Genomic DNA, 14,217 nt, shown 5'->3' on the forward strand with positions numbered 1-14,217 from the left:
GCCTGCCGGGATACAACAGAGAATAGGAGAGATGTGGCTGTTGCTTCTCAGCAAGTGTATAGTTACTGTAAATGAACACAAGAGGACTAAAGAATTGAGCTTACTTTTTTTCTTTTTTTTTTTGAGACTGAGTCTTGCTCTGTCACCAGGCTGGAGTGCACTGGTGTAATCTCAGCTTACTGCAACCTCTGACTCTCTGGTTCAAGCAATTCTCCTGCCTAAGCCTCCCAAGTAGCTGGGACTACAGGCAAGTGCCACCATGCCCAGCTAATCTTTTTGCGTTTTTAGTAGAGACAGGGTTTTACCATGTTGGTCAGGTTGGTCTCGAACTCCTGAGCTCAGGTGATCCGCCCACCTCGGCCTCCCGAAGTGCTGGGATTACAGGCGTGAGCCACCGTGCCTGGCCGAGCTTACTTTGCAATAAGAATTTACTTTTAAAAGTAACCTTTAAAGTATCTCCATCCTTAAACAAACACTATAAACGCAACACACCAACTGAAGACAACTGTGGTTATTTCTCAGCCTCCCTTACAGGTAAGGGAGGCTAAGGAGATGCAAGCAGAAGTCACTTGGTCTTCTGGGGAAGTTTTCAAGTGACATTTACTCAGGTGGCAGGTTCTCCTTTGTTCTTCTCATTCCCTGCTTCTTAATTCCTGTTACTGGCTGTTATACCTGGTGCTGCAGTGACCCTATTGTACCACAAGGCAGCCGTGAGGGAGGCGGAGCAGAAAGCTAAGGGGAACCTGGGAAATTGATATCATGACATCACCAAACTGGCCTGGGTCTGTCTACCTGCAAACTTTATTTTTTTGAAACTGGGTCTCATTCTGTCACCCAGGCTGGAGTACAGTGGTGTGATCATGACTCACTGCTGCCTTGACCTTCTGGGCTCAAACAATCCTCCTACCGCAGCCTCCCAGGTAGCTGGTACTACAGGCACATGCCACCATGCCTGGATAATTTTTGTATTTTTTTTTGTAGCGACAGAGTTCCACCATGTTTCCCAGGCTGGTCTTGAACTCCTGGGCTCAAGCACTCCTCCCACTTCCGCCACCCAAAGTGTTGGGATTACAGACACGAGCCACCACACCCAGCCTTCACTTCCAAACTTTTAAGTGAGAGAAACTATACCTCTATTTTGTTCAACGGTGTTATTTCTAGTCTCTATTATTTGTGATCAGTCATAACTTCTCTTTTATATAGACTTCAAAAATAGATAAAAAGATACACCTCTCCGGAGAGGGAAAGTCATGTAAGATAGAATTTAAAAACCCCATATGTTCCTAAAACCATGTATTCTTACCAACTTCAAAATGTTCTAAGATATGAAAAAATTTACATAGGACAACGTCTTCTTAGAGAGCTTTCTGGACATCCTCAACCCCAAATGATCACTATTTCTATTTTGGAATGACTAAACCTTGATTTTCATCTCTAAAATTTGTTTCAACTTCAAGATCGTAAGCCCCATGTTTCCTCTCTGTTTCTAGGACATCCTGTTTTTCTACCTCTTCCATATCCTAGAGGCCACTGCATCTGAGCCAGTCCTCATTAGGAGCTCTCCTCTCCCCAGCAGGTTTCTCTTGGTCTCTCTCGCTTTTGTCCAGAGCCCCGATCTCATAGTGATGCATTTTACAGATTCTGCCACCTCTCCTGCAGAATTGCTTCTCCCCTAGAGCTCTAGGGTCCTAAGCATGTATTTTAAAGTGCTTGAGCAGATTCATAGGTCACTTTAAAGGAAAAGAGTAGCCTTCAACCTAGAGGGGAGGTGGCCCTTTGGATAAGAATGTCACTTTGGCCTCTGACATTTTGGAAAAATGATTGTCATCATAATATCTTTCTCATCACAATCTTCCTGTTCATGACGGCCTTCCTCCCACCATCCTCATCAGCAGTGTCATCACCACTGTCCTCATCTGTATCCTTTAGAAAATACTGGGCGACAGGCACTATCTAGGTTCTTCTGGTCATTAGCTCATTCACAATGACCTAATGAGGTAGGCTCTGCAATCAGCCCATTAACAGGTGAAGAGACCGGGATGTAGAGCAGCTAACATGCTCACACCACATGGCTGGTCAGTGGGATGTGAACCCAGTTCTGGCTCCAGTGCCCCCTCCTTACTTCTCAATCACATTACTTCCAGCAGTGTTATCCAAAGTGTATGAATCCCTTTCAACAAACAACATCAGCCTTTCAGGAACATGACAGAAAGTTTAACCATGAATTTAATTTATCAAGCATTTGGCAAAGACTCCTCTGGGACATTTAATATCCAAATGAGAGTCTAGTGTACTTGTTATCGCTTCTTTTCATCTGGTTACTTATCTCTCTTTATGAGTTTAGGTATCAGCTCTGCCCTTTGGGAATCTCAAACTCATTGTCTAATGTCCATTTGAAGAAAATTTGCTTGCTTTTGCCAGTATTCACGGGCGGATACATTTTCCCTTATGCTACGCAGTGTCTCTTTTTTCAAAATTTATTTTTTAAGATTGACAGATAACATTGTATGCTTTTAGTGTTTACAATATGATATTTTGAAATCAATATGATATTGTGGAATGGTAGCTAACCTTTAAAGTCCATGTTAAATTATTCCTTGGATTCAGTGACATTAAAAACAATAGTCTCTCATTCACAGTGTTTAGTCCACAGCTGAGCACACATTTCTTTTTTTTCCCAAGTCACAGGAGCCAAATTCAGAGTGGCATTGAAGTAACTAATTAATCTCACACAGCTGGTAACACAGATTCATCTTCATATATTGGGTTGGGGTTATTCTATTTTTGTTCTCATTGTTATGTTTATATTGAATATTACAACATGCTTTGAGTTTTTATTTTGAAATAGGTTGAAAAGAAATTCTAAAGATAAATAAAAATCCCCCAGTGAACATTCCATGAAACACCAGCTCAATAAGGCATGTGAGGTGGCCTAGAGAAAAAAGTCCCCAGGTCAAAGAAGAATGAGAAACCCTACAGAACATACCTAACCCTGTTAGAGAAATACAAAGCATTTTAAAGTTAATCAGAAGTCCTGCAGTTAAATAAATCATTTAAAAGTAATCAATTCAGTGTTTCCCACATCTACTTAACCCTGAAGTATATTTTTTCATTCCTATCCCCACCCCGGTGGTGTAATTTGTGGGACTAATTTCTTGGAAGTGAATTAGAATTGTTTGGAACTAATGAGAACTGGTGTTCTTGAAATGCCAGTTTAGAACCATGGCAAGGGTGAGCAGTCTGTATTAGCAGCTAGAGGAACTCTGTCATGGGAAGTCAGAGAATGGAGCAGATCAAGCTCCTGTGGACTTTGCTGTTTTGAGGTTGGAATCCTAAGTGCCCAAGACACCACAGAGAGAAAGGGGGACATCTATCTCCTGAGTGAGCTGTGCAAGGAGCTGCTGAGGTGAAGAGGCTGATACGGCTTGGTTCTGTGTCCCCACCCAAATCTCATGTTGAATTGTAATTCCCAGTGTTGTAGTTGGGGCCTGGTGGGAGGTGACTGGATCATGGGGGTGGTTTCTAATGGTTTAGCACCATCTCCCCATAGTGCTGTCTCATGATAAAATTCTCATGAGGTCTGGTTGTTTAAAAGTGTGTGGCACCTTCCCCTTTGCTCTCTCTCTCCTACTCCTCCATGTGAAGATATGATGGCTTCCTCTTTTGCCTTCTGCCATGACTGAATGTTTCCTGAGGCCTCCCCAGCCATGCTCCCCGTACAGCCTGCAGAATCATGAGCCAATTAAACCTCTTTTCTTTGTAAATTACCCAGTCTCAGGTAGTTCTTTATAGCAGTGTGAGAATGAACTAATACAGAGGCCACTGGGGAACTTGGGGGTTGAGAGGATCCATCTGTCTCAAGCCACCCTGGGTAGCCGTGAGATTCCTCCAGAGAGGGGTGGGGCAACTGCAAGTCCCTATGTAGGTTTTTTTCTCCAAACACCCTGGAGGTTAGAAGCATTGATGGCAGATGAGGAAAGCACAGCTCACAGTTAGGAGTTCAGCTTTTGAATCACAGGAACTTGGTTCACTTCCTATTTCGGCCACTTTTTCTGTCCATGACCTTGGAGCTTGTTCTCTAGATCCTCTGAGCATCACAGTAAGCTCGTTTGTAAAATGGTAAAGCCAGGCTCACACAGTCAAATAAGGCAACAGATCTCAGGTGGAGACACCATGGTGGATGCAGTAAAGACTCTACAAAAGTCAGGGGCCATCGTACCTATTCCATATTCTTCACTTGGTCAGTAAGAAGGGCATCAGATCCATGCCCTGGCCCAGGCCCCTAAAGAAGCCATGATCTTAGCACATTTCCGTCAGATGCTTAGTGCACATGGCTTCCTGGTTTGGGTACAAATTTAGCAACTGAAAGCGATCTTGGGTACTCAGCCCTTCCCCAGACATTGCTCCCTTGGAATAAATGGGAAACAACAACCATGATCCATAATCATAAAAGCACAGGGACTGCGAATGAATAATGGCTCTCCTAGATGAGCTAGCTTGGTTGTTATTTATAAGCTCCTGGGCCACATTGTTACTGACTAGGAAATCTGCTTTTCCTCCTTGCTGCTGTTCCGTCTGGCCTCTCAATCTGCACTTGCTGGAAAAAAAGTTACTGTTATGCTAAAATCACAATGGGACTCTCATAACTCACTGCTAAATAACAGCAATAAAACTACAAAAATGGCACTTGGGCTTTAAAAGTTATTTCCTTATGGACTTTAACAAGATTCAGTGCTTTTGTTCTCACCATGCTCTGGTATTTTAGCCTCACACACATACACAAAATAAAAATGTGAGAAAGAATTCCAGCAAAACACCATCGTCTCTCCCACAAAGGAGTATTTTGATTTTGAAAGGGGGGCCAGCAGGAGCTGTGGTATGTGAATTAACATCAATCAGTAACCATAGCTGGTCACAGCGGTGGTTGGTGTTTGGCGCAGGGGTTTACCTCTTTCTTGGTGAATTTTGGTGAGTGATCATTTTTGTCATCAATCATGATCGTGGCTGTAGCCGTGCCTGTTAATCCAACATCCAGTCCAGCCATATCTTGAGCCTCGATGATCAGTTCATACTTGGGATTTTCCAGAGTCTATGAAGCACAAGCACAAAGAAAGAATATGACATTTAGATTTGGGTTACTGCTTTGGAAAGGTGGCAAGCGTATTGCTGGAGCTCTCTCTCCCCCTCCTCCATCTAGGGTAGGCATCTTTAAGCAGCGATAACATTTTTACCTATCGTGTATAAATGTGCCTTGGAATCTCTTCAATATAAGACAGTCACTAATCAAAGATTAGAGTTTGCCATGGGGACAGAATATATTATATTTACCGTTCTTTTTTAGGGAGATATTTGATATATCACAGAATGTTCCATTTCCTGGGCTTGGGCATACATTATCCCTGGTTTTTTTTTTTTTTTTTTGAGACAGAGTCTCACTCTAGAGTACAGTGGTGCGATCTGGGCTCACTGCAACCTCCGCCTCCCGGGTTCAAGCAATTCTCCTGCCTCAGCCTCCTGAGTAGCTGGGATTACAGGTGCCTGCCACCACACCCAGCTAATTTTTGTATTTTTAGTAGGGACAGGGTATCACCATGTTGGTCAGGCTGGTCTTGAACTCCTGACCTCGTGATCTGCCTGCCTCAGTCTCTCAAAGTGCTGGGATTACAGGTGTGAGCCACCACGCCCGGCCCCTACGTTGTCCTTTAATGTCCACGTCCATATCTGTTATTTCAGAGACCTCAGGAAGCTGATCTGAAAATGAGGCTACCTTTGATAATGAGCTTAGGACAAAGATGGCAGCTTTAGGAACTCACATTTACTGAAAATCTGATGAGGCAGGCATTGCATTACCTCACTTTACAGAAATCCTTGTTAATCTTTTCAACTAGCAGCTCAACTTGCAATAACCATTCCCATTTTACAGATGGGGAAGAAACCCCACTGAGGTTTAGAGTCACTTACATCACACTTCTTTCACGTCTTTTTTGTTGCACAGGCTATTACATTTGGAAGATGCATTTAATCCAATAATGATTTGATAAATTTAACACAAGCAGTATTGCACTGTTCTCTTTACATAAGTGTTTTTCATCTGAATATTTGACAAAGATTTGGCTATCATGTTTATATACTCAAAAAAACTAACCAAATAGCCCTGATCCTAAGATGAAGAGGAGTGCAGTCATTCGTAAATAACAGCCCCTATATTTAAATTATCTTTGGTAGTAGGTTTCTGCTTGAATTGGTCCACAAGCACACCATTCATCTGGTAAGGCAGCACCCCACATTTCCTTTGGGGACCTACCCTTTACTTCTTCTCTGCTCATGTGGTTTGGGTTAGGATTGCCTTTCTCTATCTCCTACCCATTGAACTTTTGGAATGAGTCCTAATTAGGAGAAGTCAGTCAGTGCATCTTATTCCAGTGATATAATGTTAAGTCCAGGCCCTGTGTTTGACAGTCAGGTGAAGGAAATTCTGTTTCCCTGTGGTGTGGACCTGGAAGCATTTAGCAGGGGGAGCTAGAGGAGTCATCTCATGACCACAGGAGGGGTAATGCAGAAGATGACCCTGCATCCAAGAACAAAGGCAATATCCTAAGAGAACTAATTATACTTGAATCTCAGAAAAGAAATGGTTCTTAGTGGTTGTACTGGAGCCACTTCATCACGCCACTCCTGAAGCCAGCCCCGCCTGTGAACTTTTCAGCTAATGAAGGCAATAATTTTCCTTATTTGCTTAACTCACGTCGGATAGATTTCTTAATCACTCACACAGAGAGTCCGAGTTGAACTACCTTTATTAAGAAAAATAATAGGTGTTTACAATCACATAAATAGTCCTACCAGTACCACAGCTTCAAAAAGAGCTGGTTATACCAACCAATAATTAAGAAATACCACAGGAAGCAAAGAACAAAAAAGCAATGGAGGATGTCTAATTTTCTTCTAAAGTCCTAAGTTTACATGGTAAATTTCAATAGCTCAATGCTAGGTCTCTCAAAAACTTTTAAGTATTTTGAAGTGCAATTAGCTGTCTGCTCATGGGGACACCATTCATCAGCTGTTCCTTTAACTTCTGAGCGACCATTTTAAAGAGTACTGGTTCTGTTAGGTGGTTTGTTAAGGCCCTCCACTTCAATTCATGGTGATGAGTGGGAAGTTAGTGTGCTCCTGTGACAGCTCTATGCCTCGTGTTTCGGTTTCAATTCCAGCTCCACCAAGATCGAAGGTCACAAAGTTCTCTGATTGCTGAGTGCAAGTGGAAATGACCCAGTTCCAGTTCTGGCTGGGTCAGCTGGCACTGGTCTGTGAAGGTGCTGGAGATGCCATCTGCCCTGGTTCTGCCTGGTTCAAGAATTCTGCTAATTTTGCTCCTGGCTGGTTTCGTTGGCATCTCTCGGTAAAGATGCTTGAAATTCCATCTATTCTCAAGCTGAAGCTGGAAAACTTGAGCCTAATGGAAGCGGCTTTCTGCTTGTCATCACTGAAAAGCTGGACTGGATGTACTATTGGCCATAATTTCTGCAGCTGGACCATATGAAACCAGTAAATTGGCTACCTTTAAAATCTTTCCCGAGTGTCTCTGAACATGTTAACCACTACCCTGAACAGCAAAGGTCTAATTTCTTGCATAACACCTTTACTTTTGTCATAAAACATCGTACTTATTTTTGAAAGCACACAATTGCTGACATGAAAATTATGTGGATTCTCCCCCAATATTGAAGAGATTATGCTAAATATCATATTATTTTTCTCATATAATATTTACCAATCTAATTCCTAGATGTTATTTTAAGGGTTGCCTACAATATAATCATATGTATGTTTTATAATTTACTTGTCTTCTATTATTAGGCCTTTTGATTATTTGCGGTTTTCAAAATGTTGACAGTTTTAAATAACATTGCAATTAACATCTTTTTTCACAAAGGCTCATATATATTTTGGCTACTTTTTAAAATTTTTTTGGTTTGTTTTTAACTGATAGATCCCAAGATGTAGAATTACTAGGATAAAGAGTATGAATTTTTTCAGGCTTTTTATTCATATTTCAATATTTTTATTCAAGAGGATGTTACTAACTTTTATACCAGTCCTACGAGAATGTTTAGCTTTTGATCTCAGACAGGGCTGGTCTCTAAAGGACAGCTCCTGACATTGCCCAGTGAAGCAAATTGGGAGACTAGGGTGACTCCACGACAGTGGCATAAGAAGGAGATAAAGTCCTCATAGCATTCATTCTTCTTCAACTTGCAGTACAGATTGCTGTGGGGACGTGCTACAGGACTGCCTCAAGCACTAACTATAGCAGGAGTATGCTGCTTGGCTGTCCTGATACCCACTCCCTCTTCTTCTGGTACCTAAGTTATAATTCCCTCGGGCATCACCCCTTCCTCACCCTCAGTACAGGTACAGTTCAGGTGGGTGGGGCTGACCCCACTCCTGATCTAGGGATGGTCATATGGTTCAGGCCTGGCCAATCAGGGCTTTCCATTCCTATCATCACACGATGAGGACATAACCTAAGTGAGTCCACCCTGGGATTGAAATTCAATTCCAGGACATTGTCCTTTAGTTCTTTCAGAATGCTTAGGGAAAAGAAGTTATCTTTCTGTTAAACTTGGAGGTAGTTAGGGCATCCATCTGGAGCTAGTAGTGGCCACCTGTAACCACACAAAGAAAGTCAACCTGAGAATGAAGATAACAGAGACTAAGAGGTAGAGATGGAGTTTGTTGTTGTTGTTGTTAACATCATTTGAGCTCCTTAGTTGTCATCCTTGCAGCCAGAATTTACTCCTTAGATTTTGTGAATTCTATGAGCTAATACATTTTGGCTTTCCTCAAGACACTTGATTCAGATGTTCCACAGGTAGGAATAAGGGAGTTTCGACTAATATTGCAACTATTGCAATAACACTATGATCAATTATCTGATTAACAAGAAAGCATAGGAGCTATCACATCATACAATAGTATCAAAATAGGTTCTTCAAAACAGTATTCCTATCATTTTATGAATATATCATTTTCTCTTTTAATACTTTCCCTTAAACAGAAACTTTTTTTTTGTGCCCAGGGAAAGTAACTATAACTATCTATTTGAAAAATATTTATTTATTTTGAGACAGGGTCTCACTCTGTCGTTCAGGCTGGAGTGCAGTGGTGTGGTCATGGTTCACTGCAGCCTCTATTTTCCTGGCTCAAACAATCCTCTCACTTCAGCCTCCTGAGTAGCTGGGACTATAATCACACGCCACAACACCCAGCTAATTTTTGTATTTTTTGTAGCGACGGGGTCTCCCTATGTTGCCCAGGCTGGTCCTGAACTCCTCAGCTCAAGCAATTTGCCCACCTTGGCCTCCCAAAGTGCTGGGATTATAGGTATGAGCCACTGCACCTGGTCTAATTCTTTCTTTAATTAGTTTATGCATCTATTTAATTGGCAGTTAATAAACTTCTTGTCTAAATGTTGTGTTGGATACTAGAGATACAGTGATCAAAAAACAAAAGTCTCTTTCTCCAAAGAGGTCAAAGTTTAGCATTGAGGACAGTCATATTCACATATTAGTGTAATAAAATAAATCAAAGCTAAGCAGAGGTATGTACAAATTCTTATGGTAGCACAAGGGAAGGATACATTGGCGTAACTCTCATAGTTCAACTAATTTTAGAAAATGAACCAATTTCTATCTCCTGAAGTAAACAAAACTTTGCACCTGTAATGAGAAATAGACTCATTAACCTAGTAAAGCATCAATTAGACTGTTACGTAGATAAATTGCGAAGTTTGCGATGTGGTTTCAAAAGTCTAAATCTTCTGGCAAACTTAAGGCTGACCTTAAAAATATTTTCAGTACTGAAGTAAAATCCAATTATTGTAAGCAACATAAAAATAAAACAGTCATTTCAAAGAACTTTCCTCCACCCTTGCCCAACCCCACCTGTGAGAGGTAAATATTGATAGTTATCTCCTTTTTCTTATACAAGTAGACACACACACAGGTACATTTTAAATACCCACATATTTAATATACATACTTATATACATACGTATTTCATCAAAGTAATACTGTTTACATAGTGACACAATTTGTTTTACCATATCACTTTTATCTCAGTGTTTACAGAGCTATTCATTTTAACAGCTGTCTAGTAGTCCAATGTATAGATCCACTATAATTTATTTAATCAATCCCTATTGGATGAACATTTGGGTTGCTTCCAAGTTTCTACGTTTTGTGTGTGTGTGTGAGTCAGGGTCTTGCTCTGTCACCCAGGATGGAGGGCAGTGGCATGATCACAGCTCACTGCAGCCTCGACCTCCCAGGCTCAAGCGATCCTCCCAATTTAGTACCCCAAGTAGCTAGGACCACAGGCATATGCCACTACACCTGGCTGATTTTTGTATTTTTTGTAGAGACAGGGTCTCCCTCTATTACCCAGGCTGGTCTTGAACTCCTGGGCTCAAGTGATCCTCCCACCTCAGGCTCCCCAAGTGCTGGGATTATAGGCATGAGCCACCACGCCCTGCCCAAGTTTGCAGTTTTAAAAGAAATTCTAATATAAAAAGTTGATTGGCCTGTTATGATTTGGGGAGTTTTCTGTAATGAACATTATTGCTTTCACAAGGAGAACAGTAACAAAATCCCCAAAACCAACAATAAAAGTAACCTTCTTTAGAATGTAAAAGACCCAGTTTGCACTTGAAAATTAGAGAAAAAGCCACATGAACCCTCTTGCTCACACATGATTAGAATGCCTTCCGCTTGCCTCTGACCTACTTCCCGATCCTCAGAGCCGTTTCCAGAAAGTCTCCCCCAATTTCCTAGCTCTCGGAGTCACTTTTACTTGAAATATACACATATATTTTTAATTCTGTACCCTCGCTGGCCACTCTGCATTTGTTACTCTGCTGGAAGAGATTCTCTTTAGGTGTCCAGCCCACAGATGCCCCAATCTCCAGGAGGAAATTTTGATGCAGAGAAATAGACCCCAGTGGCCACATGTCATGTTTGCCTCCCTTGCCAAGAAGTGACTAATTCATAGGTAACTCCCTAATTCAAGCTGGGACAATTGGATTCTGAAAATAGGAAATGTGGGACTGAGAGTCAGGAAAACAGGAATGTAAGCTAAACCCTGAACTCCTAGGACCAAGAGAGGGATTTTTGCCTTGAATGTTTTGGGAGGAAACTCAGCACCCTTGTGCTTCTCTCTGTCCATGAGGAAGGCACCTGCCTCTTCACTTGTGCAGCTTCACTTTCACTTGTCCAGCTGCCCTGTCACTAGGTGAGTGAACTCATCAGTGAGAAGGGGTCCCCATTATCAAGGTCAACCCGATTCTCAAGATCAGGTTGTATTCTCCCTGGGCCTCACCTGATTCTGTGTTTCTTTGGTTCAAGGCTCAGAGGAAAGACGAATGTAATCAACTCCAACTCCAAACAGCTTTTCAGCTGAATTTTGCAAAAGGTGCTGCTCCACCGGGAAGCAGCAGCTTGGCTGCTAAGAGCTGGAGCTTTGCTGGCCCCTGATTTCAGTGCTTTCCTTGATTCTGTAACTCATTCCACTGTATACTCAAGAGCTTCTTTTAGGTACCAAAACCAGCCCGAATGAGTTTCAGTTGCTCGCAAGCAAAGGAACGTGATGTGAAAACAATGTTGTGTGTTCACCGGATCCTATTTCCTCAGGCTCCAGGGGCATATGGCTAGACTGTACAGCTCAGGCGTCCTTGCAGTCAAATGGACTTGTGTGGCTGATTGCGGTCAGTGGAAGGTGAGCAGAAGTTATGTACTTGGTGTGGTCCTTAAACCTCCCATGTAACCTCCCACACTTTCTATTTCCTGAAAAGGAAGAAACCTGGATCTCCAAATGACTATACAGCTCAAAGCCCCTTTGGTGACCTGCTTTAGACTGTGATGTGAGCAAGACATAAGCCATTTTTTAGGTTTAAGGGCCTTTATGACTGTGCTTAGCTTATCTTATTTAATATGAAGGCTATGTGTCCCATTTTGCTTTATTTTGAATGCCCATTTACTATCTCCCTAAGTGGATGACAAAGTTTTCAAGGGCAAGGACCATGCCTTTGGCCACAACACCTAGCCAGTACTCAGCACACAAGGTGGGCGATTTACTTTCATTATTCATAATGATGATATATTACTGTTTCCCTGAACTAAATTATATCTCAAAGGTCTCATCATATCAGTGGCATTTCCAAAGCAAAGTCATTTATTCTCAGGGAACGACTTATACTTTGGGGAACTCTAGCTCAAGGAGATAGAATTTTATTTGGAGGAAGAAATGCACTGTGTCAAAACTGGAAAAATTAAACTGGCTCCTCTGATTTTATTTGAAGCTATCTGATCTGTAAGACATATCTAAGAGAGTCAAGCTGCTCTCCTGGTTTGAGTTCTGCAGTCATACATTTCTATTGCATTTTCTATCTCCTCCTGGGTGTCGACTAGCTACCAGCTAATATATATCCTAGAAACAAAAGCAAGATGGTATGTCTGCAAGAAAAAGCCTCGAGTGAATCTCCACAGACACAGGCCAGGTTCACTGATCACACTGATTTGAAAATCAAACATCTCATCTTGAAAAAAGAATCAAGCCATGTCATTAAATCTGGCACTTAATCGATCACCAGACCCTCGATGTTTTGCACAGCTACGATGACTTCCATACAAGTATGCATTTAACAGAACATTTATCACTAATAACAAGCATAGTGGTAGCTGTGGGGGGAAAATCAACAAATAGATGTGATGTGGAAAAAGGTTTTCCCATTAACCCACACAGTACCCCATCTCTCTCTCGCCTGGTCTTGAACTGCACTCTACATCTCTCTTTACAGTTTGTCTAGACTGAATTTCTTTCCACAGTACCCCACTTTTTCCATTTCTAATGTTTCATCTCTACTTCTTGCTCCAGGCAAATTCCTGCTTCTTTGCTGATGGTCATTGTTCACAGCACAGAAGCTCCACGAAGGCAGGGACCTTTGTGCACAACAGGATGGTTGACATTTAAGAAGGAGGCAATCAATATGTGATCAATTATTATCACCCTGGTTCCATGATTTAGTAGCTGAGTGACCCCAGCCAAGTTGCTTATGTTCTCATTGCTTCCATTTCCTCATCTGTAAAGTGGGGGAGAATAATCCTTACAGGATAAGTGAGAATTAAAAGAGGTAAAGTGCTAAATACAGAGCTTGGCATATGTAAATGCTGGAGAGATGCTACTGCTATTATTTAGCAGAATTTTTGGGAAGTCGTTCGAAGATGTAACAAGAAACTGAGGGTGGCCTTCAGGAAGAGCCGAAAGCAACTGCCAACAATGCTGCCAACACCCACTGAGTGAACTTCGAAGTGGAGCCTTCCTTAGACAAATCTTCCAACGAGACAGCAGATTCTGAACACATTGGTTGTAGCTCTGTGAGTGCCCATCAAGCACAGAATATAGCTAAGAAATGCCCAGATTCCTGAGCAGGGAAACTGTGAGATAATCAGTGCTTCTTGTTTCAAGTCACTAAGTTCTGAGACAATTTTTCATGCAGCAATAGATAATGAGTACCGTTTTCCCCAGCACCTTCCACTACCACAGCCTATAATGTGCTTGTTTACTGATTAGTTGTTCAGTGACTATTGTGGCTATGACAACCCGAGCTTCTTGAGATCAGGGGCCTTTTCTTGTATAGTGGCTTTATCTCTCTGCCTGGGAGATAAACTTCGCTGCCTGGGACATCATAGCTACGTAAAAATTAGTCATATTATAACACAATTAGCCCATTATTACATAAATATGATTACATATTATTGCCTAATATTGATTACAATTATTACATGACAAATAACATGTTTTATATACTGTATGTTTATATACTATTATATAAATATACAATTATATATAATATATAAAAAATAACCAATAGAGTGGTATACCTGTAACTGTTTAAGAATAGATTCTCCTGATTGGTACTGTTGTCAATTTTGATGGTTTAACTACTCCTACCATAGCTGATTTCAAGCTACCCAGATGATTTCACTCCAAAAGCAAGTAGTTGCAAACAGAGACACCTGTTGGCTATTGTGAGCCAGTGAGAATGGGCTCCAGCACATACATTCTGCTTTAGGAGTCAAGGAAAGCTGTAAGAAGGCATTTTTGTTAACAAATTCCTTTGTAGTCTAACATTTAAGGTATCGTTATTGAGAAACATTAACA

At 41.5% G+C, this 14,217-nt stretch overlaps 1 protein-coding gene across 2 annotated transcripts in view; it reads right to left on the reverse strand.

Moving 5' to 3' along the window:
* Positions 1–14,217, reverse strand: part of CDH13 (cadherin 13) — a 1,184,027-nt gene that overhangs the window by 180,550 nt on the left and 989,260 nt on the right. For both annotated transcript variants that reach the window (XM_032156331.2, XM_032156329.2), the window contains one exon: positions 4,949–5,089. In XM_032156331.2, the coding sequence (XP_032012222.1) occupies positions 4,949–5,089 (141 nt within the window). The remainder of the gene's footprint in view (positions 1–4,948; positions 5,090–14,217) is intronic.

The sequence above is a fragment of the Hylobates moloch genome, unplaced genomic scaffold, assembly GCF_009828535.3.
Source record: "Hylobates moloch isolate HMO894 unplaced genomic scaffold, HMol_V3 SCAFFOLD_6, whole genome shotgun sequence".
Classification (NCBI taxonomy): domain Eukaryota; kingdom Metazoa; phylum Chordata; class Mammalia; order Primates; family Hylobatidae; genus Hylobates; species Hylobates moloch.